At 42.6% G+C, this 26,613-nt stretch overlaps 2 protein-coding genes across 6 annotated transcripts in view; one reads left to right on the top strand and one right to left on the bottom strand.

Annotated features, from left to right (window-relative positions):
- cacna2d3a (calcium channel, voltage-dependent, alpha 2/delta subunit 3a) overlaps window positions 1–26,613 on the bottom strand; it is a 341,398-nt gene that overhangs the window by 22,626 nt on the left and 292,159 nt on the right. For all 5 annotated transcript variants that reach the window (XM_070545074.1, XM_070545072.1, XM_070545073.1 and 2 more), the window contains 4 exons: window positions 8,311–8,372; window positions 3,355–3,399; window positions 3,201–3,263; window positions 2,517–2,587 (listed from right to left, as the gene is read on the bottom strand). In XM_070545074.1, the coding sequence (XP_070401175.1) occupies window positions 2,517–2,587; window positions 3,201–3,263; window positions 3,355–3,399; window positions 8,311–8,372 (241 nt within the window). The remainder of the gene's footprint in view (window positions 1–2,516; window positions 2,588–3,200; window positions 3,264–3,354; window positions 3,400–8,310; window positions 8,373–26,613) is intronic.
- On the top strand, window positions 12,798–23,726 carry LOC107391002 (leucine-rich repeat and transmembrane domain-containing protein 1). The gene is made up of 4 exons (XM_015968019.3): window positions 12,798–14,286; window positions 19,889–20,273; window positions 20,355–20,560; window positions 22,454–23,726. The coding sequence occupies exons 1-4, from the start codon at window positions 14,250–14,252 to the stop codon at window positions 22,972–22,974; spliced, it is 1,149 nt and encodes a 382-aa protein (XP_015823505.1). The 5' UTR covers window positions 12,798–14,249; the 3' UTR covers window positions 22,975–23,726.

Below are 26,613 nucleotides of genomic sequence, written 5' to 3' on the forward strand. Positions count from 1 at the left end.
GAGCTTCCTGTGAGGTTTGTCATAGTGATTTGAGAACAGTGTGTGTGTGCAGATAATTTGAGGGATATCAGAGGATTTGAGAGGTTTACTGAACCCTGAGGGGTTTAAATGTAGTTCTGTCTGTGTAAGGTTATTGAAAAGGTTTCTAACTTGCACATACACCACTGGACGCTCTTTTTAACAGCCGTTGGAAAAGGTCTGGTATACCTGATACACCTTCATGTTAATGTTGGATATTGTGTGATGTCGGAGTGTTCTGGTCAGCCTCAGGCGTCGTTCAAACTTCACTTCATAGCGATGCACAGCTTCAACACATCAATAAGAAACGTATAGACATAAGCCATTCCACGTGTGCTAGCAGCTTACCCAGACCAGTGTGTGTTTGTTTTGCATGGAAACAGAATTTTTTATCTGTATACTTATTACCCTGCCAGATACATATAAACCGCTTTTGTTTTCTCCTCAACGTCATCAATTGCTTTCACACTTTTGCTCCAATAGACCTTACTCAGTTCTATTTTTCTTTTACTCTCTCGCACATCTGACACTACAGAAACCTGAAAATGTACAAGACTTACTACCAGAACTAAGGTCTTACTCTCTTAAGATTTTACCCACAAAAAGCTGAAATTGAGTTTTTCATCCATTATATCTCCAAGAACTTGTGTACAAGGGATGTTATTGGTTATTTCTAATGTGTCGTTATTATGAAGGAAAGGAATAAACTTGCAAGGAAAAAAGTGTTGGATACCAGTTATCATTAATTCAATGGATTCCTTACAAATCCATTCATCTATCCATACAATTTTTTCCACTTATGTATGGAGCTAGAATTGGGACAATATTGCATGTGACGTGTACCAAGTTTTGTAACTTGTAACATCTTTTGTAACTGTAACCTTATTTTTGTAGCATGTAATTCACATTTTGTAGCTGTAACTTAGTTTAGTAGCATGTACTTCACATTTTGTAACTATAACTTTAATTGTGTAGCAAGTAATTTACATTTTGTAACTGTAACTTTAGTTTTGTAGCATTTGATTCACATTTTGTAACTGTAACTTTCATTTTGTAGCATGTAATGTACATTTTGTAACTATAACTTTAGTTTTTTATCATGTAATTTACATTTTGTAATTGTAACTTTAGTTTTGTAGCATTTGATTCACATTTTGTAACCATAACTATAGACATGATCTGCACGTCCATCTGCAGGGACCCAAAGCTCGTGACCAGAGGTGAGGGTAGGAACGTGGATCAACCGGTAAATCTAGAACTTTGATTTTGCTAACTAAACCTAACCTAACCCAATTCAACCACTAGAGGAAGGACCTTGTCCCTAGAGCAGGTATTCTGCCCTTTTGCATCTCCTGACCATAGTCTCGGGTTTTGATTTCCTCATATATTTTACTTTAATTATGTTTGTCAAAAACCTTGTTGTTTCAGTTTATTATTTTACTAACTGTGTTTTTATTGCCTGTGCATGGTGAAGGATACCACAAAATAATGTGTCCTATTTTTTTTATTTTTATTTACAGACTTGATGCTGATTAATAAGTTGAAAGTGGATGGCACTTTTTAAAACGTCTTTTATTTTAATACAAATCTCCGACCCAAACTCAGTAATTTACCACCAACATCACTGCACTGGGACACATCACAATGGAGTCATTAGCATTAAGATTTTAAAGGTCTGTTACTCATCCCTCTGTGCCTCCAGCAAAGATCTTACTCATTCATCTTATTATGTCTTTCTCAATTTTAACCATCAATCATCATTCAACACTGAATCTTCAGGTAAAACATTGGTCATTTTGTTTTTATGGATTGGTCTGTAATCTATTAGCTGTCAGTTTGGGAGGTTTTTTTCTTTAAAAACAGCCTCAGTCATGAAAATATTTGTCACCTCTGATTTCAAGACATCATGGCAGAAATCCCTTCAGTCCTTTCTTCAGAAGGCAGAAGCCATTGAAGGGCATGCATTGGCATTAGAGATGAGGTTTTAAGATTGCAAGCAGAAGGAATTTACACTTAGCTCTATGCTAAGACTTTGCCAATTTCACATCATTGCAGCAGCTTGACAACCAAATGTCTTCTTTTGCTGTTTTTCTTCTCTGAAATACTCAGAAAGGTGTTCTCAAACCTCTAAATTAATTGCAGAATGTTGCTGCTCACTTTTTGTAGAATTTTCCAGAAGACAAAAAAAAAATCACAAATCCACATCTGCATGGGTTTTACCTGTGTGTATGTGTGGGAGCAAACTCAAGTCCCCCAAATCTTTTGTTTCAGGAAAAGATTTGCAGTAATCCCCTAATGGAGAACTTCATCGAGTGAGGGGTCAGAGTTGAGCGCTGAACGACTCAACACGAGTGTGCCGAGTTAAGAGCTGTCAGCAGGAAAGGAGATGTGCCCTTACTCTGAAACCTGCCTGATATTTTGCACATGTATTCACACACACACACACACACACACACACACACACACACACACACACACACACGGTTTCAAATCCTTACCTTTTGAAAGAGCCCATCTGAAGAAGCTTACTCATCACAGCTCCTTCTGCTTGACCAAAGAAATTTCCTGTCTGAGGCCAAAAAGACAGAAAACTGCAGTTGTACACTGATTTCTGCAGGGTGTCTCATAGTTCCATGCATTGCCTCCTTCCAAACCCCCTTTGTGCATGAATCCATCCTTAATGAGGTGCTCAGGATGTAATGTAGAATGGAGCTTGGAGGCTTAATGATGTGTTTAGCACAAAATAAATGTCTGAAAAATAAAGTTTCAGATTTTTTTCTAAATTCTGTTTGATAAATATTCATTGTGAAGGACAGTCATGCTAAAATAGTCCTGGAATGAGATGAAAACAATTCTCCACCAGTGAAACCTAAAAGCATTTGGCTTCCAAAAATAAAAGTAAACACAGTATGTCGTAGAGGAAGGATGCATGAAAAGAACAAGTAGGGAAAGGGAAGGGCAATGACAGCCAGCGGACTGGCTGCTGGATGAACTAAACTCAGAGTGACAGCATGTCTGGTCCCTGCTAAGCCGAGGATTTATACGTGCTACAACAGCACAAGGTCTTAGTGAATGTTCATGCCAAAACTTTATCTTAGTGAAAAACCGAAATGTGTTTTCTATGTGATGCCCTTAGTCGTGCGTTTTATGAAGTGATAATCATGATTGCGTGAATATCTTACCAAAGTGTAGTCCTCTGCTACCAGAATGAAGCCGTTGTTGTCGATGAGGTAGCAGTTAATATTCTGTCAAAAAGAATCAATCGTTCAAGCGGTTTTAATGCGAACAATTGAATGAATTATAGAAACTTGTATGACAAAAATAAACCAGACTGACCTCTTCATCACAGCTTATGGAGCATCTCCCATCTAATGCAGTGCACTAAAAACAAACACATCTAAATTCAATATGGCCATCATAACAAAAATGTCAACTGATCATGTAAAAATCGTTTTTCTGAGAATAAAATATATGACTGATTTATGGCAATAACTTGTCAAAAAAGATTTTGAAAAGAAAAAAATATACTTTTTTAAATTTCCTTTTCTAGCTAGGCAAGAGAAGGCAGCTTTATTTGTATAGCACGTTTTATACACAGAAGCAATTCAATCTGCTGTCCAGAAGCAAGAATAGCTAAATTCACAGGATCTTTCATGGAGGTAAAGTCAAAGAGTCGGAGTGCCCGGCCCGGAGGGTTACCGGGGTCCCACCCTGGAGCCAGGTCTGGGGTTGGGGCCCATGAGCGAGCGCCTGGTGGCCGGGCCCAGCCCGAACCGGATACATGGGCTCATCCAACTGTGGACCCACCACCCGCAGGAGGAACATGAAGGGTCCGGTGCAGTGTGGATCGGGTGGCAGACCAAGGCGGGAGCCTTGGCGGTCCAATTCCCGGAAAAGAAAACTGGTTTTTGGGACATGGAACATCACCTCGCTGGCGGGGAAGGAGCAGGAGCTTGTGGCAGAGGTTGAGCGGTACCGGCTAGATATAGTCGGACTCACCTCGACACATAGCATTGGCTCTGGAACCCAAGTCCTTGAGAGGGGTTGGACACTCTCCTTTGCTGGAGTTGCTCCGGGTGAGGCGGAGGGCTGAGGTTGGCTTTTTGTTAGCCCCAAGACTCTATGCCTGTGTGTTGGGGTTTACCCCAGGGGACGAGAGGGTAGCTTCCCTGCGCCTTCGGGTCGGGGAATGGGTCCTGACTGTTGTTTGTGCTTATGGGCCAAATATCAGTTCAGAGTACCCACCCTTTTTGGAGTCCCTGCGACGAGTGCTTGATAGTGCTCCATCAGGGGACTCCATTGTCCTGCTGGGGGACTTCAATGCTCACGTGGGCAATGACAGCTTGACCTGGAGGGGTGTGATTGGGAGGAACAGCCCGCCTGATCTGAACTCGAGTGGTGTTTCGTTATTGGACTTCTGTGCAAGCCGCAGTTTGGCCATAACGAACACCATGTTCGAACATAAGGATGCCCATCGTACACTTGGTACCAGGGCAGCCTAGGTCGCAGGTGGATGATAGACTTTGTAGTCATATCATCTGACCTGTGGCCATATGTTTTGGACACCCGAGTGAAGAGAGGAGCGGAGCTGTCAACTGATCACCACCTGTTGGTGAGTTGGATCAGATGGCAGGGGAAAATGCCGTAACGCAGAGTGAGGGTCTGCTGGGAACGCCTGGCAGAAGAACCTGTTAAGACGGTCTTCAACTCCCACCTCCAGCAGAGCTTTGACCGCGTCCCGAGAGCAGTGGGGGACATTGACTCTGAGTGGGCTTTGTTCCACTCTGCGATTGTTGAGGCGGCTGTTGCTAGCTGTGGTCGCAAGGTGGCCGGTGCCAGTCGTGGTGGCAACCCTCATACCCGCTGGTGGACACCAGAGATTCGGGGAGCCGTCAGGCTGAAGAAGGAGGCCTACAGGGCGTGGCTGGTTTGTGGGTCTCCGGAGGCAGCAGACAGGTACCGGATAGCCAAGCGGGGTGCAGCAGTGGCAGTTGCCGAGGCAAAATCTCGGGCGTGGGAGGAGTTTGGTGAGGCCATGGAGAAAGACTATCGACCGGCTCCAAAGAGGTTCTGGCAAACTGTCCGGCACCTCAGGAGAGGAAGGCAGCAACTCGCTCACACTGTTTACAGTGGGGATGGGGAGCTGCTGACGTCAACTGGGGCTATAGTCGGACGGTGGAAGGAATACTTTGAGGAGCTCCTCAATCCCACCTACGCACATTCCGAGGAGGAACCAGAGCTGGGAGAACTGGGGATGGACTGTCCAATCTCGGGGGCAGAAGTTGCTGAGGTAGTCAAACAACTACACAGCGGCGGAGCCCCGGGGACGGATGAGGTTCGCCCTGGGTATCTCAAGGCTATGGATGTTGTAGGGCTGTCATGGTTGACCTGTCTCTGCAACATTGCGTGGTCATCGGGGGCAGTTCCTGTGGAGTGGCAGACCGGGGTGGTGGTCCCCATCTTTAAGAAGGGTGACCTGAGGGTGTGTTCCAACTATAGGGGGATCACACTCCTCAGCCTCCCTGGAAAGGTCTACTCCAAGGTACTGGAGAGGAGGGTCCGATCGATAGTTGAATCTCAGATTGAGGAGGAGCTATGTGGTTTTCATCCTGGCCGTGGAACTGTGGACCAGCTCTATACCCTTGCAAGGGTGATGGAGGGGGCATGGGAGTTTGCCCAACCAATCCACGTGTGTTTTGTGGATTCGGAGAAGGCTTATGACCGTCTCCCCAGGGGCACCCTGTGGGGGACGCTCCAGGAGTATGGGGTGGGTGGCTTTCTGTTAAGGGCCATTCAGTCCCTTTATCAGAGGAGCGTGAGTTTGGTCCGCATAGCCGGTAGTAAGTCTGACCTGTTCCCGGTGAGGGTTGGACTCCGCCAGGGCTGCCCTTTGTCACCGGTTCTGTTCATTACCTTTATGGACAGAATTTCTAGGCGCAGCCGTGGTGTGGAGTATGTGGAGTTTGGTGGCAGGAGAATCTCGTCTCTGCTTTTTGCGGATGATGTGGTCCTCCTACCTTCATCCAGCTCTGACCTTCAGCTCTTGCTGGGTAGGTTCACGGCCGAGTGTGAAGTGGCTGGGATGAGGATCAGCACCTCCAAATCTGAGACCATGGTTCTCGACCGGAAAAGGGTGGCTTGCCAACTCCGGGTCGGGGGAGAGGTCCTACCTCAAGTGGAGGAGTTCAAGTATCTCAGGGTCTTGTTCACGAGTGAGGGTAGGAGAGATCGGGAGATCGACAGGCGGATTGGTTCAGCGTCTGCAGTGATGCGGACCCTGAGCTGATCTGTCGTGGTGAAGAGGGAGCTGAGCCAGAAAGCCGGGCTCTCGATTTACCGGTCGATCTACGTCCCAATCCTCACCTATGGTCATGAGCTTTGGGTAATGACCGAAAGAACGAGATTGCAGATACAAGCGGCCAAAATGAGTTTCCTCCGTAGGGCTCAGCCTTAGAGATAGGGTGAGGAGCTCGGACATTCGGGAGGGACTCGGAGTAGAACCGCTGCACCTCCGAAAGGAGCCAGTTGAGGTGGTTTGGGCATCTAGTCAGGATGCCTCCTGGACGCCTCCCCAGGGAGGTGTTTCAGGCACGTCCTGCTGGCAGGAGGCCCCCGGGTCGACCCAGGACACGTTGGAGAGGTTACATCTCCAATCTGGTCCGGGAACGCCTTGGGGTCCTGCCGGAGGAGCTGGTGGAGAAGGCTGGGGAGAGGACGGTCTGGAGCTCCCTAGCTGGGATGCTGCCCCCGCAACCCGGACCCGGATAAGCGGAGGACGACGACGACGACAAGAATAGCTTAATCAATATGAAAAAATAAAACTGCAGATTTTAAAGTCAGAAGAAAAATACAACAATACACAGTTAAAAATGTGTTGCAAGAATCAGATAAACAGACGAAGTTAAGGTGAACAGTTACAGTGCAGAAGGTGCAGCATAAGAAACCGTCAATCATAGGCTGATGAATCCATGAAGGTTTTTCATTTTGATTTAAAAGTTGCTAGAGTTGGGGCACATTTGAGGTCATGAGGAAGCTGACTCCGTCTGTTTGCAGCATGGTAGCTAAAAGAAGTTTCACCCTGTTGGGTTCTGACCCAGGGTTCTACCAGTTGCCTGTTTGCTAAGGATCTCAAAGCCCTGCCAGGCGTGCATAGTGGAAGGAGATCTGACGTGTAATTTGGCCCTGTGCCATTGAGTAATTTATAAACTAGCAGAAGTACTTTGAAATTGTTTCTATACTTTACTGGTGACAAATGTAAATATTTAAGAACAGGTTTGATGTGCTCTAGCAGCAGCATTATGAATAAGCTGCAGTTGCTTCACAGCTTTTTTGAGAAGACCAGTCCAGAGACCATTGCAATAGTCCAGCCTGCTGGAGATGAACACATGACTGGTTTTCTCTAGATCTTGTCTGAACATGAGACTTTTGAGTCTGGCTATTTGATGAAGATGATAAAATGCTGATCTAGCTATAGCCTAATGTGACCAGCAACGCTCAGGTCTGAATCAATTATGACACCAAGATTTCTAACCTGAAAGCTACATGTTCAGCTCATAAAAACTAACACATGATTACTATGTGCATTGCCTATTCTATTAAGGGGAAAGCAGATGTGTCAGTCTGCATCAGAATTCAAGCCAACAAACAGAGGGTGGCATTCATGTGCATTTGCAGCAAGAGTCAGAGTGGCAGAAATGAATTGTTCAAATATTCCTTCAGTTACTTTTTCTGCTGAGACTGGTTCATGCAAAAGATGCCCAAGACACATAAAAGGTGTGAGAGACTGGACACTTCTTTTCTTGTTGCATGAAGAAGAAATGAACAACAGACTCTGGTTCACTGAAGGTTGTTTTTGGAGCTCTGAGGGAATGTTTGCTAACTGTGACTTTTTTGGATTAGAAAGTTTGAGCCTAGCCCAAGTTAATTTGTACAAGAACAGCAACCTCCCTGACTGCTGCCAGAAACTGACTTTCAACCTTTCAGGGTGTGTGGACCATGCTGTTAACTAAGAGCAAAAATCCTCTGATTACCCTTGCATAAAAAAAAAAAAACTAAGTTCACTCCAAAATGATTCGATGCAGCACTTAATTATATCTATTTTTTAATCACCACATCATATAAAAGTCATTCTTATTTTCATTGTTCAATAAACTCTTCATATAACTAATGAGTGATTTTAATTTTAGGGCAAATAGCTTCTAAAGGAAGTTGATATAAAATCAAGAATAAATTGTTTAGCTTGTATTTTTCTGGGCAGCACACAATAATGTACAAAATGTGTGTTTACTACACCTGTCGGCTGGCTGTCCAGAACTTTCTTTGAAAAAACTCCAGTTTCATCTGGATCCCCACAGCTGAAAGAAATGCAAAAAAGTCAGTCAATGTAGACCCACGAGTTGAGGTGCAGGAGCAAAGTTCCTCTTCCTTCCGCTGGATGGAACAACTAAAAGACCAAATTCACACATCAGTCATTTCAGTAACAACTAACTGAAAGTGTCCCTTAATTGTGTTACTCAGTACATGGGTATGTGGCTTTACAAGCATCAACATAACAGGTCCATTAACACACTGCTCTGAACAGAAACACCATTAAATCTGTAATCTGTCCAAGATGGCTGCAGAGGAAGTACATTTAAAATTCCCTCCATTCTTTCTACTACCATGTCCTCAGAAACAGTTCCATCGTATATGAAAAGTTTTCCAGGAACAAAAAAATAAATGATGTTATATAGTAATAATAAAATGGAGGGATATTTCTAAAACTGGTGCCTTTCCCTAGTGGTGATTTGTGTGGTGCACCATAGACCAACAACAATTAAGACTGTAAAATGAAACCTGCAAACATATTTAAATGTTAATGTTAATGTTGCTTTCATTTTCTAGTAAGTGCATTTAATGAAATTGGCCATTACACATTTTCATTCACCTGTCAAGCAATCTGTTGTGTTTAAGTGTCACACATTAATTTATGTGCTGTATGCAAGATTAGTGAATGGTTAATCCTGATTAGTCTTATGAAAACAAAGCAAATTTATTGTATTGCTTATTGTATAGGATCAATGAAGTTCCTATGGGTGGTGAAATTAATGTAAAAAAGATTTACACTGGCACAACTTGTTTTATAAAATTAGAATATTTTTGTGCATTGGCAGAATTGTGCTAATCCTTGCATGAAGCAGGGTGCAACTGTGACCCATTTTAGCTTGTGCCCAAAGGAACAGGTGCAGATTATCCCATCATACGCTTTGCCAGATCCTTTCAGCAGCCCACCATTTCTCCACCCACAAGAGTAGAGGCTAATTTCAGATGCAGGGCAACAATGATGGACACAAGACAGAGGGGGAAAATAGTAAGAGAGAGAGAGAGAGAGAGAGAGAGAGAGAGAGAGAGAGAGAGAGGTGTGTGTGTGTGTGTGTGTGGGGGGGGGGGGGGCACGTGTCAGCCATTACAATAATAAATTCAAGGGTTCTGAAAATATATTGTGAAATCTTACAAACGCAGCCTTGAATAAAATGCATGAAATGAGAGAGAAAAGTAGTTTGGTGAAAATAAATTCACCAGAATTCTGCAGGGTTTTGTTTCACGAAGGACCATTAAAGGTTAAAAGTGCACTGATCTTGCAATCTACCTGGATGACTGTTCAGAACAACCGATCACATCTGGGCTTCTATTGCTTAGGATTTTCTTTATTGGTTTATTTATTTTGTAATATGCAGGAAAATGTGATTCCCCTATGTATGATTTGAGAACTAAGGGGTATTTAAGCCCTGAGCCGGGTTTATGAATCAAAAAACTGAAGAGACAGAAAATCTACTCTAAATCCATCCTTTTTCCAATCTCCCATCAGTTCAATCCCAAGCAGTGGGATGACAACTGCTTTAAGGCCTGCAGATTGAGGACTCTAGTAAGGATTGTATAAATGTGTATGTCCATCAGAAAAACTGCTTTTGGGTGTGCATATGTGCATATGATCTCTGGCAAAGGCACTAATGTTTTGAATCTGCAAAAGCATGCATTCCTTAATTTTCTTGACATTTTTTCTATTCGAGCATGAATAGCTTTGCAGCCTATTAGCAAAAATAAATAAATAAATAAAAATACAGTACAGCAGAGAGTTCCTTATCATGTTTTAATTGGTTAGGCTGGAGAAAGACATAGATCTCTGGAATTTGAGTTTGACATTTTCTTTCTAGATTCCCATTTCAGCCTTGTCTGTGCAATCTTCCAAGAAAATAAAAATACACAGACCTCTACGGACCTTTAGCGTACTCATTGTTGTTATTCAGAGCATTACTGTTAGAAAAACATAAAACATGGATAGATTGTTTTAAATGGCTGCTAGAAGATTTCATAATTAAAATTAATGTATGAAACAAAATCAAAACAAGATCAAATTTTCGTATAAGCAACTCACACGACTTGTGGAACAATGTTATGGAGAAAGGTAAGACCAAATTGGAGGCATTAAGCAATAATGCAGACAACTACTGTACATTCAGGGAAAAGCATAAAATAATTTATGGCAAAAGAACAATCAGCATATGGCGGAGGCGTGATGATCGGGGCTCGTTTTCCAGCCGCTGACATGAGCACCTCTCAGTCACTGAGAGGATCACAAACCTTTTTTGTATACCAAATTAGTCAAAGTCAAAAATGAAGCCATCCATCTGGCAGCTGAAACTTTTCTCTTGGTCTCGACAGGACCAGAACTCTGAATTCAGAAAGACAAACAGAAAAAAGGAAGGTTTTGCAATGGTTCTGTTCAAGTTCAGACCTCAACCTGAGTAAAATCCTGTGGTGAGACCTTCAAAGAGGTTTGCATAAACAAATTCCAGCAGATCACAATAAACCGATGCAACATAATAAGGAAGTGTGAGTCCAAAGGCTTGCACAGTGATGTAAGACTACTGGGGTACTATAACCTATTGCTTATGCTTTATTTTTACCATAACCGTGTAAACAATTGACAAATGGAGACAACCACATTTGCAGTTGTCCCTCAATGTATTAGCACTTCAATCACAGGATATAGAGCTCCGGTGTCGGTACAAGATCTGCTCGGGTGCAAAATTGGCTCGGGTCCGTCAACTGCCGATGACGTCTAAGTAGTTGATTGGCTGAACATGAACCTTACGGAATTACGTAATCACGTAATGTTGTTATCACGTGACGTTGGTCCAGGCAATTTTTTTCTATTGGAAAGATGGACAACTTTTACAAAGAAATCCATCATTACCTCTTTGAAAATACACTTTTAGCATAGAGCTGCAAGTATATTAGGGCTGAACGATTAACTGCATGTGCAATTAAATTGCGATGTGACAAAAGGAGATTTTCTAATGGCAAAGGCTGCAATTTGGCAGCGAGTGGTTAGCGCAATGCTAATATACATGGAAAAACCCATAGGAATGCTAATGCTAATATCGCCGATTACATTATTACAAATTATGAATTAGAAACGTGCCAAATGATTACATTTGGAGTCTAATAGAAAGTAAAACTACCATCAATCAAATAAGTACAGACAGGTATTTTAGTAAAGCCAGAAAACTTTTAACTCCATAGCTTTGGCTAGCAGCTATGAGCGTAACTGAACTACGCATGGACAAGACGTCAAAAACTCTAAACACAAATACTTCAATAAACGGGACACACTTCTTTCCTGCAAATACAATTTCACAGGTGTTGCTAATACCTATGATCCTTCAAGGGATGTGCTCAAAGAGGAGTTCAACATGAATCAAATATAGTGTTTTATTTTACAAATACTATTATAAACACAAACTTACGACTTAAGAAACATTATTTTAATAACGAAACTGCTAAATTCTTTCCAACAGTATAGATGTGTAGTGTATTTTGTCCGAGTGGGTTTGCCGTACTTTGACGTCATCGGCAGTCGAAGGACCCCGAGCCGATCTTGCACCCGAGCAGATAATGTACCGACACCGGACCCCACGTGACTCTCAGTTAGACGCCATTTTGGCAGGAAAAAAAGGTAAACAAACACGGATGTAACCATGAACGTGAACGAGATTCGCTTGGATTTTACTTCGTCGGAGTTTACTTCACCTTTAAAACCGAAGAATTCGTTTTATATAGTCAGAAATTAAATAGACTAAACATCTCCGACCCTTACCGTGCCCTTGGGATACTTTTTAAAAACGCCAGAAGCTGTCGGAGCGGACTACACCGGACCTGGCCGGGGAACCCCTTGGGATTCCCCGGCCGGAGGAGCTGGGGAGAGGTCTGGGACTCTCGACGCTCCGACGCCAGAAGCTGTCGGAGCGGACTTCTTACTGGACCTGGCCGGGGAACCCCTTGGGATTTACCCGGAGGAGCTGGCTCCGGCGGCTGGGGAGAGGGAAGTCAGGGCCTCTCGACGCTACATGCCCCCGCAACCCGACTCCGGATAAGCGGATGAAAATGGATGGACAAATAACAGAACTCACGAGGCAATGTTTTACGTGACGTTTACTTGTTGCTATGAGTAATAAGACAGAAAAAGCCACGCCAAAATAAGTTTAGGAAGCCCACTAAGAATCGTAATAAAAATATTTAAAATAAATACCATACACAGTTGAGGAAACGTTGGTTTAAGTACCTGATATGAAGTGGTCACTGCATAAGCGAAATCCTTTACTCTCGGGATCCCACAATTTCATTTTAGCCCGGTCACTAGCACGTTTTATTACAATGATCCAACGTTTGCAGCGCTCCGGATCTTGGGGAATCCTGTAGATGGCTCATTCCTTATGTCGTCCGCGTCTGTTCTGCATCCTGGGGCACAACAGGAATCTACCATATTTCCTGTCTGATTGAGTTTTCTGACAATAACAAATAGTCCGGCTGCCGGCTTCTGCCTGCCTAATGGCGCCGTTTCGATTTGAACTGTTGCATGCCGGGAAACGTGACGTCAACTCCCGGAGCTCTATAAATGAGTCACATAAAATTGTAGAACATTTGGTTTTGTTGTTTTCTATTAACATTTTTATTAGACCTTGCACCACAAACAGAACAGACTGTCTAGACGCATCAACATACGGACGTGTGAGCAGATATGAAAGGCAACATCACACAATCGCAGATGCATATCCCTGCATCAGTGTAGATAACCTCTCAAATATGCATGCAAATCCAAACGTGTGTCGATACGTGCTCTGCTACATGTCTGTAGCTGGGTAATCTTGTCAGTTATTTAAACAATAATTATAAGAAATAAGTACAAAACTGAGATTGGTTTTTACTGACTGATAAAAAAAAGTCTAGTCTTTCAGCAGAGGAACGGATTTAAATCTGTATGGACAGGAAGGCCAAGGTCATCTTGCAACCCTAATGATCCCATCGCTTTGATTGTTCAAACGAGCTCAGCAGTCGTTCCATTTTGAGAAAATAAAACAAAAACCAACTGCAGCAGCTTAATATTCAGCTGTGTGTGCTTGTGAGTGTGTGCATTTTGTGTTGCTGTGCTGGGGGTGTGTTCAGCCATCCCCTCTGCCCACGGCTTATGCATAATATCATCAGAGCATGCCACACAACAACGGGCATCCAATGCTTGCTGCATGTTTAAATGTTGGAGTATTTTCGTTGATGCTCTGCAATCTAGATCTAATTTTGTCTTGTTCAGCTCTTGCAAGAGCGATAGAAAGTGTAACGTGCATGTCAGTGAGTGTGTTTGTGCTGTGATTTAAGAGGCACAGCTGTCCACAGGGAGATGACACACCAACTCACACACCAATGCAACTGGGGATGGGGAGGGGGCAGATAGATAGAAAAACAAACTGAGGAGGACAGAGTGTTGATTTGCTTTAAGCAGAAGGGCAAAACAAAATCAGTCAAGAGAAAAGGTACAGTAGGGGAAAAAATAGAGCAGAGAAAAATGCAGGAAGCGGAAAGAGGGGTTGAGAGATAGTGAGAGCGTGTCTAAAAGAGAGATAGAGGGCGAGAGAGAAATACAAAGGGAAAAGCCGAGCTTCTAACTTGAGTGATTCCCAGACTGGCTGGCAGTGAGCTCTGATCCACCTGCTCTGATGGGGTTTCAAACCCTTACAAGCAGCGCTGGGGGATCCTTAGGGCAACACTTTTTTCTGCAGTTTTTCTAATTCCCATCTATTGAGCACATCAGCCAACACAGAGTCAGGATAAGCTATCCTCAGCCTCTCTGACAGCAAATGGATCATAAACCGATGACAGACAATACAATCCAAATAAGGAAATTAAGAGAGACCTGAATGCAAACGGCCCGAAGACGACTGGCAGAAATGAGAGGTAGGAGCTTCCTTACAGTTCAATATCGATGTGTGTGTTTAGGTAAAGTTGTGCATGATTAAGTGATTCTCATCAGCTGTGTATTTTATCTGTTTATGTAAGCACAGGAACAATCGTAATTGTCTTGCTGTGCTGAAATTCTAGCTAATGTGAAGTGCAGCTCGCTCTGGGATATGCGAGCATGCAGTTACAAACTTCTTTGTGTTTGCTTTAAGCTTGAAGGGACAGGAAGAAACAAAGTCATTCTCCTGTGCTGACCTCATTCCATAGCTGGTCATAAAGCTTCACTAAGCTGATGTTTATGTGTGAACATGGAGTTTATTTTACAGCAAATGCACCTAACCAATCACATGGAAACTTACATAAACACTCTTCCATGAGGTTCTTTGGACAGACAGCAGTGATAAGAATGCAACTGATACAAGGCTAGCATGACAACATGCAAAATCCTGACTCAGACACGTTGTGATGCTCGATGGGATAAAGATGCATCACAGGAAAGTAGACCTAGAGCCTCGGAATAGTTTGATGATTGTCTGTTTGACAACCCAACACAAAATAGTGACTGCAAATTCTTTGTAGTCTATAGCAATAATTATAATGATCAGTGGCGGATTTAGCAATTTGGGGACCCAATGCGAACACAAACATGGGGCCCCCTGACACAAAATTTTTGACAGTCTTATCTTTAACTGGATTTGCAAAACTCTCCCCTCTTCTGAATGAGTTATTTTCACTCTAATTAGTCCTCCTCTTTTTTCCTGTCTTTCTCTCCCTTTGAGTGCTTTCAATATTTTCTCTGCTTTCTTCTTCCTGTCAGTGCTCCTGTGCTTTTGCATTTCATTCTTTTTTCTTCTATTTTCCATTTTGGTCTATGTTTTCCTCCCTTTGAACATTTTCCATAGTCTTTCCTTTTCTGCTTCCTTTTTGTTTACAAAGAAAAACACGTCACTTTTTCAAAGCGAGCTGCTTCTTTCTCTTACTGGAGCCACTAGGATAACTTCATTACATGCTTAATGTTTTGACTACCGCTTCTAGTTTGTTACGAATGCTCCCGCCTTTCTTCTTCTTCTTCTTCATGGTCTTATGGCACTTGGCAAACAACAATTTGGTGCATTACCGCCACCAACTGGATTGGAGCGGAAAGACTGCCAATCACTTCCTGTTTGTGCATCGGCGTCTTAAGGGAATAGTCCATTGTGGCGTTGACAGAGGGGTGCCAGCAGTCAGGGCTAGGGCCCCCCCCCCCCCCCCAACATCAGGGGGCCCCAGGAGGCTGCCGATCTATGCCTAATACCTTATAAATAAAGCTTTGATTGATTGATTGATTAATGGTGAAACCGCCACTGATAATGATTCAGTCTAAGCAAGATGAAATGGGGTTGTCAGATGGGTTCTGACTACTTAATTGTTGCGGTTTTACACTTAGGTGATGTTTATCCACAAAATGTTCAGGCAACTAAGGAATTCGCTCTCGGAAATATATTTAAGCCACTCAACAAACACACACACACACACACACACACACACACACACACACACTTACGCTGTTGGCTAAGTGATGCTGATGTGAATGTCCTAATGCCAAATGAAATCTGTGTGAGCGGACTTTGTGGAGCTGATACACATTAGTTCATGATCAAAAACAAAGAGAACCTATTGACTGCTGATGAGATTCAGACAACATAACTGTAGCTCCAGTTATACAGAAGAATTTAAAACATACTTTGAGAAAGACTCAAAAACATTCTCTCTTCAGAACCTGCAGCAGAATCTGCTGGACGAGCAAGTAATCTTGTTCGCCTTTGAGAACATCCGCGACGCAGCTTTCCTCTTGTATTCAGGCTTTATGATTCAACTTTTGAGCTTGTAACAGTCACAGGCTTGGGTCAGAGCTGCCTTTCAAAAGCCTCAAGCTATTTAAGCCAACGCTAAAAATACAGCTCTAATGTTCCAGAAGGAATGGACATGTGAAGTTATCTCAAAGGGAATTAGACACCCAATATGTGCTGGGTATGGATTTGTGTGTGGGTGAGGGGTTACGGAGCTTTGGTGAAGTCACCAAGCGTCAGTGTCTCAGAGGGTGGAAGGGGGTGAGTGTTGTGAAGTGGGGGTGTATTTTAGTTAAAAGTTTTCTTTAAGCATTTTTAAACTAAAAAAGCGTTTTCAATGGAAATAAAGTGAATTACATATGTAAAAAAAAAACAAGTAAGAATGTCTGTCAAAGTCTTTTGGGGACATCAATGCAGAGGGGTCCTCATTAAAGGATGGTTCACTGAGAAATGGTGTAAAACGTGTTATTTTAGATGCACCATCAGACACTCTGAATTGCATTTGCATGCTAAATGTGAAAACTGTCTTCAACCCCATCACCTGCATTAACAGCAGAAAATAAACAGACAAGAAAATGATTGGACTTCTCTAAGTCACAGAGAAAACTGGCATTCATAGACTCACACATCTTGAGTTGCAACGGAAAACAATTGTACCGCCACGTCTCAGCAGATAGAGCCAACCACTAGCAATAGCAACACATTCAGGCTTGGAGATAAAACATCAATGTTTCTTTTATTACCCAACAAAGAAGAGTGAATGATGCCTGTTTTTGTATAGCACCTTCTGGTTCTACAGCCCCCCAAGATGCTTCACAACACAATCAGTCATTCAACCATTCACACACACATTCACATGCTGCTGCTGATGAGCTTCAGTGTAGCCACAGCTGAACCTGGGGCACACTGACAAAAGTGAGACTGCCATACACAGGCGCCACCAGTGCCTCCGACCACCACCACCAGGAAAAGTTGGTTAAGTGTCTTCTCAATGACACAACAGCAGTGTTCTCTGGTGGGAGCCAGAATCAAACCTACAACCTTCCAATCACAAAACAACCCGCTGTGCCTCCTGAGCTACTGCTGTCCTGAATGAAGGCAGTGGAGGAGTTCAATTGTTGTTAGGCAATCAGACAATTTCATGAATATTAATGACTTCGCCCCCATTACTCCGACTTTAACTCCCAGAAATAGGAGCGCAAAAGTGTTTTTCCGCAGAAAATTAGTCGCGAGGCATTCATTCAGGAGACCACAGCTAAGTGTTTGCGTAAACAATTGGTAGACAATCATTTTGAGCATGAGCTAAACATCTATAGCTAGAGTGTGATGGTTGATTACAGTGGTAGTAACACTTTAGAGTTCTGGGTGGAATCTGGTGGGGCAGTAGTGGAACTAGACTTCACTAGAAGCTGCTATGCATTGATTTGGTTTGACAATTTGAAGCAGTACTAACTGCCCTGGCATCATAATGTAAAAACCACCCATCGTGCAGTAAAGTCGTAGCCGGGCCTGCCAGACTTGTCCTCTGTTTAATTCTGCACAGAGAAAGAGTCTGGTAACTCACAGGAAGAGAGGCACTTGTGGGGTGGGACTAGGCAGCTCGAAAATAACCAATCAGAAAAAAGACGTAAATGCCGACTGTACCGCGTGACGCCGTACAGTAGTTTTTTTGTAGCTGTAGTCAAAAATGGCGTCTGCGCAAACATTTTTTTTAGCGCTTCTACTTGTTGTTTTAAAGACATTCAAGTAATTTAGAACAGAGGAAAGAGCCGCAGCGAACTCCGCCACTGTCTTAATTATTTATGAGAAACTGAGCATCGCTGTGTGTGTCGTCTGCGACGCTGTAGTTTTTTAGCTGTAGTCAAAAATGGCGTCTGGCAACAGTGCAAACATCTTTCTTTAGAAGAAAGGCTTTAAGTGCTTCTACTTGTTGTTTTAAAGACATGTTCAAGTCATTTAGAACAGAGGAAAGAGCTGCAGCGAACTCCGCTTCAGTTGTCATGTTTATGAGAAACTCTGCATTGTGGTGTGTGACGTATGCTGCTCAGCGCTGAGCTCGGTTACAATTCTCAGGGGGTGGGGTTGTTAGAATAGGAGAGTTCCCAGACCCTTTCTCTGTGCAGAATTAAACAAAGGAGTTTGGCAGGCCAGGCTAGTAGAGTCGTATCAGTGTGGCATGACCCTAGAGTGCATCCACTTATTGTCCAACATAGTCTTGACAGGATAAGAGGCCTGGGCCCTGGTGTGAAACTGGGCACTAGTGTTGTCAAAAAAATCGATACCTAGATATAAATCGATGCTAAAAGTGGTATCTAAATGAGATATTCCATCCCTGTGGTATCGATATTATGGACTATTATACACAGCCTTCTTCAAGTACACCGACACGCACGACAGCCAGATGCCGTAAAGCAGCCTCCGCCTCCCAGACAAACAGAAGAAGACGCCGCATGGCTACATTGCAATTTCCCACGCGAGTTGTCTCCAATCCAAGTTTTGTCTGTCAAATAAATAAACAAAAACATAAACAGCGAATTTGGGAGGCGCTTCACAGCCCAACTTAATTAGCATACCAAGTCCGACACGTAGTTGTATATTCACGCTTATGTGCTTAAAGGAAAACTCCCGTTTATTGCAACCCGGACTTAATTTCTAGCATGCAGTACGTTTGTTTACTCACGCTGACAACTTTGGTGCTACTTGGATTCCCCGGGGTATTTAGATCCATCGGCGAATCACCGTCTGCGTATATATCCATATAACGGGTGCGGACGGGCACCCATGGTGCAGCCTCGAAATAAGACATTATCTGCACCAAAACATCTTCATGTCGAAAGGTTTTGTTAGGAATCATTAACGTGATTCCCCTGTTCGTTTGGAGCGAGTCTGGGATTTCTAGGCGTAAACAGACTAGCTGCGGCTAATCTAACCGGCGCTTTTAATGACGTCACTGCTGTGCGCCAGTCTGTTTTTATTAAGAGTACCGGTAAATGTACCTTTGTCCTACTGTGGAGAAATTTGTTTTCTCCCTTTATTGACCAACAGAGTTGTTCAAAAGTACAGAAAAAAACATATGGCATTACATCTTATGACAAAAATGCACCTTAAACAGAGTTTAAGCAGCAAAACATCACTCTGCAAATAATGTATATATAGTGAGACAATTCATGATTTAAAGTGTTAACTTTCACCAGTTTTTGTATGCACGTTTTAAAAAATGCTGATACTTGAAAGGTTTAAGCACTTTATACACTTAATTCTTAACATTTAATTTTTGTAATATAAATTGAGGAATGTTATTTTTTGAATAAACTTGTTCGATAAATGGGTGTTTTTGTAAATAGTATCGAAATCGAGCATCGAGTTTTTTTTTCAAGTATCGAATCGAGTTTGAAATTTTAGTATCGTGACAACCCTACTGGGCACACATGGTATAAGGCCTTGGGAGAATGCCCCTCTGACATATAGATCATGATGATGGTACGGAAAAAGTGAGAAAACTTCTCTGACGAGTACAAAAAATGTAGTAGCATTATGATTGCCTTTGCTCTGACTGAGGCTTTCCACATTTTCCCCATCTATTCCCAACCTGCTAGGGTGTCGATAGCATGGTTTCCCTTCAGAGTTTAGTTAGCCAAACAGCAAGTAACTACTGTGATATTGAAGCCTCAATACATACTCAGCTGTTTATGCAATTGTTTTAAATGATACCACTATGCAAAATTGCAAATATATTGCTAATGCTATATTCGATTTCTTTGTCTCCACAGTGATTTTAGTGTATGCACTCCTCTGCCCCCTGTCTTTGTCACATGGCTGTCCAAAGGAGTGCAGCTGCAACAGCAACACCAAAGTAGTAGACTGTCGAGGTCGAGGACTTTTTGACATCCCTCGACGACTGGATCCAGAGACCCAGGAACTGCATCTTCAGGATAACCGAATCAGGGGTTTGGGATCAATGGCTTTTAGGGAAATACCTCGTGTTCGAATTCTTGACTTATCCAATAACTCTATAACATCCATTTCACCAACTGCTCTACTTGGTTTGAGGACTCTGCAGCACCTCAGCTTGGCTTATAACAGTCTGCGAGAGCTTGACAAGCGACTCCTTGGACCCATACACTCACTGTCGCACCTCGATCTCTCGCATAACAGGTGAACACTTAAAAATGTCTCCTTTTTTTGTCTTGTGATTTCCCTGAATCTAAATTATTCCTCCTAATGTTCTTCTGATAGCTTGTGGGGTTTGCCTGGAGCCATCGGGGAGAGTTTGAGGAATGTCAGCTACCTGGGGCTGGCAAACAACAGGCTAACAAGACTGGACCGTACACTGCTTGAGGCCGTGACCAGCCTGGACAGCCTCACTCTAAGAGGCAACCCCTGGAGGTGTGACTGTCAAATTTTGAGCCTCAAACTCTGGCTGGAGACCTACCTGTTTAAAGGTTAGAGCTTTAGAAATTTTAGAAAGTCATTTCCTATAAGTAGCCCATGAAAACTTGTCCCAATTCAAATAGCTAATTTTGCATTTTGCTCTGATTTGGATAGTTACAGTAAAAAGTACAAAGCAAATGTGTGAAAGGCAGCAAAAGAAAGAAGCAGACCAGGGACTCAACTGCAGAAGCCACCCCCCCCCCCCCCCACACACACACACACACACCCACACCCCAATGTGGTTTGTGCCTTAACCACTCAGCCGTTATGCTTTACATCGGCAGAGCTGTTTTGAACACAACCAGTTATTCTAGAGCTATGCAGGATGTACATTGAGCAATTTTATTGTATAATGTCACTTTTATTTCTTAACTGATAGAAAGGTTGACATATATAATTATAGAAAACGGTACAGAGTGCCATCCGTCCATACCGTTTCATACACTTGTCTTGAGTCGGATAGCAGGGCAGCATCCTCCCTCTCAGACTTCCCTATCTCCAGCCACTTGGGCCAGCTCCTCCGGTGGAATTCCAGGGTGTTCCCTGGCCAGCTGAGAAACATAGTCCCTCTAGCATGTCCTGTGTCTTTCTTTGGGTCTCCTCCCAGTTCGATGTGCCCGGAAAACCTCACCAGGGAAGCATCCAGGATGTATCCTAACCAGATACCTGAGTCACCTCAAGTGAGCCCTCTCGACACGGAGGAGCAGCGGGTCTACTCTGTGAACCTCCTGGATGATCGAGCTTCTCACCCTATCTCTAAGGGAGAGCCCAGACACCCAGCAGAGAAAACTCATTTTGGCTGCTTGTATCCGTGACCTTGTTTTTTGGTCACTACCCAAAGCTCATGACTGTAGGTGAGGGTAGGAACGCAGATCGAACAGCAAATAAAGAGTTTTGCTCTCTGGTTCTGCTCTTTCTTCATCAAGACAGACCGGTACAACACCTGCATCACTGCAGAAGCACCAGTTTGCCTATCGATCTCATGCTTCATCTTTCCCTCACTCGTGAAGACCCTGAGATGCCTCCACTTGGGGCAGGACCTCATCCCTGACCTGGAGAAGGCATTCTACCCTTTTCTGACTCAAAATCATGTTCTCAGATTTAGAGGCACAGAGTTAAGATTTGTATTATTTAGGTAATATGGAAGACGCTTGTGTGGCTGTGAACATCTCCCTCTAAAATGTGTGTGCACCATCTAATATTGTGACACTTGCTGTTGAACCATCACTGCGAGTGATGGTTCACGCAGTGAGAGGAACCTGTGCTGCAACTCTTATTTCAATGATGGCAATATACAGCCAGAAGCAGTATATTAATAGCCATGCCTTATTATTTCCTGTGCAAGAACAAGCACAGCATGCAATGAAAAACTAAATTACTACTGCACAGCGAATGCTGGGCTTTCATGGACTGTAACGGCACGCCTACTTGTCTATGTTGCCCTGGCAGAAATTTCGTCTTCCAGGGAGAAAATTCTAATTGCTGCAAAAAAAGAACAATGGATGCAGATACAGAGATCTGTGCTCAATTGAAAGCTAGTGGTTAACCAGGCAGGAAGAACGAACACATGTGACAGAGGAGGCCACACATGAGAGAGATAAGTAGAGATTTAGAAACGGAACTGATGGAAGTTTTTCTTTCATTCTTTCTTTTATCACTTGGTTCAAGTGATCCAGCGGAGTCTATCTGAGCCCTTAATCACATTGCATAATACTTTACCCATATTGCTAATTCCACATTTAATTACAGATTAAAATGGGCTACTTTAGGCTCAGCCACAGTGATTATTACTAAAATATAATTCAAATGCTAAACGAAAGTTGGCTTATCTGTCTTTATGTTAAAATCTTAGATTATTCTACCACTGTTTTGATTTTTTTCTCAAATCTTTAACTGATGTCAAGGTGGAGTGCTGGATGAAGTTCTTTGCTTCCAACCAGAAGAAATGAAGGAGAAAGACTTGCAAAAAATCCCTTATCAGCTCTTCCATACCTGCATGACAACAAGCTATCATTACCTGTTTGCCAACATTCAACACCTGGAGTCTGAGAGGCTGCAGCGAGGTCACACCCATGGCAACAATGCTCATCCTTCCAGCCACTCTCTTCACGTCCCCATGGCGATTGGGGAGGGTTTTGGTGGTGCTGGGAGAGGAGGAGGAGGACCCATGGCGGAGTGTGAACCCAAGCAGAAGCAGCGGCCTGTCAACTTGCGCCACGCTATTGCCACAGTGATCATCACCGGTGTGGTGTGTGGGATCGTGTGTCTAATGATGCTGGCTGCAGCAGTGTACGGATGCGCCTACGCTGCTATCATGGCCAAATATCAGCGGGAGTTAAAGAAGAATGAGGAACTGGCTGCAGCGCGGGGGGCAGAGCATGCCACAGCAGATGAGAAGGAACCACTGGAGAATGCTATTGCCTAGGAGACTCCTGACTTAGGCCTCCACCCTTTAACACTAATGTCTCTGGTTGCCATGTGTGGACTTGTACCTATTTGTATGTAAAAACAGAATATACTGAAACTAAAAAAGTGATATTATATTTATTTTTGCATAATATCTCCTCATATCTGAGACTTGGGTAGCTAAATTCTACAAGTATTTGACTATGCACTGATAAGAAGAGACTCTGTTAATGTTTGACAGGCAGGGCAAATAATTCAAACTTAAAAATTTAGTTGTGAAACATGCATATCACAGAAAACTGCTATATATTTATAAATGTATATTTTTGAGTATTTGTAATGTAACTTTCTGGAATTTATTCAAATGGTTTTAAAGTCTTGATGTCTTTTGGTTGTTCATCATAATTTTAAAGCTGTTTATGACTCATAGTAAATAATCCATAGTAGGCAGCTGTTCTCAATAAAGTCCCCAATTTGTTTGTATCAGTGATGTGTTTTTGAAAACAAGACTGTGTTTTCTAGTGTGTGTGTGTGTGTGTGTGTGTGTGTGTGTGTGTGTGTGTGTGTGTGTGTGTGTGTGTGTGTGTGCATTTGTAAGAAGATGTATTCTGTATGCACATGTTACAGGGATCTTTATGTGTCTGTGCCTAAAATACTTAATTTTGTGAAGAAAAAATATGTTTTCTAAAAGATTTTTTTCTGGTAACTGAAGTGAAAATGTAAAATTTGTTGAAGCAATAATGAAACAACCTAACATGAAAACAACTAAAATGCCTGGTTTCAGTCTTTTTTCTCAGTTTCAGCCTTTTGACAGGTTTAAGAGTTCATGTCGTGCATCTAATACCTCCATAAACATGCAATTTTTGTAAAAATGCTGCATCCTTACATGAAGAAAAACTTTTTAATGCAATGTTAAAGGACATAGGCATAGTGTTTTGGACGGAGGACGTCAGTTAGCTTTCTGCTCTAAGGGCGACAAAAAAGAGCTTTTTTGATAATTTGTGCATGAAGTTTATTTACTGATATATTTTACAAATCTAAAAGTATTCATAGTAAATTATAAACATTAATCTTTGTTGGATTTTTTTGTGATGTCTGTCTTAGTCATAGAGCTCCAAAGAGAACTGTTTTTTATCCATTACATCCAAAAGTTATTGAATGAGTTGAAATTGTTTGCAGTTTTTTGCAAACTGTCTTTTTTTATAAGGTGTATTGCTATCAAAAGTGATAACCCGTCTGTGCATCCATCCATTTTCAGCTGCTTATCGCATGGGGCAGTAGCCTAAACAGGGAGGCCCAAACTGCCCTCTCCACAGCCACTTACGTGCGCCCCTCCTAAGGTGTCCAATGGCCAGTCGAGAGACATAGTCCCTCCAGCATGTCCTGGGTCTTCCTTTAGGTTTTCTCCCAGTTGGACGTGCCTGGCAAACCTCACCAGGAGGCATCCTAACTTGATGCCCGAGTTATCTCAAGTGGTTACTCTGGATGTGCAGGAGCAGCAGGTCTACTCCAAGCCCCTCCCGGAGGACCGAGCTTCTCACCCTATCTCTAAGGGAGAGCCCATCCACCCTGCGGAGAAAACTCATCTCAGCCGCTTGTGTCTTGTTTTTTGGGTCACTACCCAAAGCTCGTGACCATATGGTGAGGGTTGAAACGTAGATCAACTTGTAAATTGCGATCTTAAAATAAACATAAAATTTTAACAGAAGCAGGATAAATTCTGCTGACTGAGATTTTTTTTTCCTTCATGAAATTGGTGAACATTTGGTGTTAATTTAAAGAAAAATAGTCAGTTGCATTAATTTTTTTCTGTGTTACTTTTATTCATACTGACACAAGTGCAAAATCTGAATGTTTTACAGGGTTATACATTACTGAGACTTCTTTGGACGAGCATGCAGGTACACAGCTGCCTTGGGTCTTTATGCCTGACCTGACTCAAATATGATTTTGTGTGTTTTACGTCAGCAGACTCACTGCACGTGGCTCGGGATGTGACCACAAACACTGACACACACAAACTGACATGCAGGCGTGCACACGTCTGTACGTACATGCAAACGAACACTGCAGCTTTAGTGATGTCTGCAGGGCCAGTGGTGTGTGATGTCATCAGCCTGTCCTGTTTAGTTAGTGTGTTGGCGTATTCACAAGTCTACAGCTCAGTGGAGCGCAGGCCAGTGAAAACTGGCCCTAACCGGCCTACGCTAAATTTGCATTCTAGCCTACATCTCTACTCTCTTCTGACATGCTTACATAAAGTCATCCTTATTACATATCTAGTCATAATTGTGATCATTATTGCTATATTTTAGAAAATTTAATTCTTCAGTTTGCTTCTCAAAGAGTTTATGAAATGCTTTGATGCTTAACGAGCAAATAAATTAGCAGGGTCAGGTTATCCTGTGAAACCTGATGTATATTCTTCCTCACACAGAAGAGAAGCAGTTTAGATGTGTGTGTGTGTGTGTGTGTGTGTGTTTGTGTGTGTTTGTGTGTGTGTGTGTGTGTGTGTGTGTGTGTGTGTGCACATGGTGGCATTGTACAGACTCTGTCGTTCTTCTGCTCCAGTGGTTTCCCCTAGGCAAAGTCTACCCACAATGCATTGCTTTCATGTCAACATATCTAGACACAGTGAAATTCTTTATTTTCTCTTTTACTGCCCTTTCTCTAACAATCTAATTGTAAATTTGCATTTCTGAAATGATCCTCTCCTCTTCTGTTTATCAGTGTTTTTTACTATTTAAACATTATTATGTGATTACGATGTTTGTGCAACCTAATTTATCAAAGAGATGCTGTAAACATTCAAAGATACTTTTAAACATTAGGATTGTTGCTGCATGGTACATTGATCATTTGTGCAGTGGACAATGTTGTAGATGTTAAAATTGCAAAGACTTAATTTTAAAGAGATTCACTAAATCAAGCAAAGCATTGATCACAGCTGGAGTACAAGCTTTAGTCACAATAACCCCTTCTTTCCACCAGCCAAGAAAGTAGTTATGTAACATAATTATGGTGTTTTACCAGCAAGCTCAGAGCAATTCTGACGTGAAATAGGAGCGAAAGCGCTCCACACAGCTGATCCCGCGAGGACACAAAATCATGGGCAACACCATGCATGATTTCAGAAGTCCACATAATAAAAAGCTAAGAGAAAGACAGCTGCACGTATCCTAAAAAGGCTGTGGTTTATTTTCATTTCTGCTTACATCAGTTTCACAGGAAAGGACACATTGTGTGCTTTTATTTAGAAAGTTTCCAGATCTTTTACACTGATTTTGTGTGACTTCCTGTCTGGCCAGAACTCAACTGCAGAATTTTACATGTTTTGGAAGCGTAATGCATAAAAAATAGACTTGAGACGTAATGATAGCACCCTTTTGAATCTGGGACATGTCCCAGATCACACTTGGCTGCCGGTGGAACGGAAATTGCCCACTACAACGGTGGCTAATTGCCGTGTAATACATGTCGTGGTTGTTTTGCGGTGCTTTCACGTTCAGTGGAAAGAAGGAGTAACACTTTTAGCTACCTTGGTAGACTTTATCTACAAGTGGCGGTGTTTATTTTCTCCATCAATAGGGTGCAGTACATAAAAGGGCTGGACGATAATTCAATAGTTGTACATATCTATCGATAGACGTGGTGCGAT

The sequence above is a fragment of the Nothobranchius furzeri genome, chromosome 15 (genome assembly GCF_043380555.1).
Source record: "Nothobranchius furzeri strain GRZ-AD chromosome 15, NfurGRZ-RIMD1, whole genome shotgun sequence".
Lineage (NCBI taxonomy): Eukaryota > Metazoa > Chordata > Actinopteri > Cyprinodontiformes > Nothobranchiidae > Nothobranchius > Nothobranchius furzeri.

Bases quoted from the DNA above. Each gene is read 5' to 3' on its own strand.
- LOC107391002 (XM_015968019.3), top strand. From the start codon at position 14,250: ATGCAAACGGCCCGAAGACGACTGGCAGAAATGAGAG. The intron at 14,287-19,888 runs GTAGGAGCTTCC...TTGTCTCCACAG, and splicing joins ACGACTGGCAGAAATGAGAG to TGATTTTAGTGTATGCACTC. The intron at 20,561-22,453 runs GTTAGAGCTTTA...ACTGATGTCAAG, and splicing joins GGAGACCTACCTGTTTAAAG to GTGGAGTGCTGGATGAAGTT.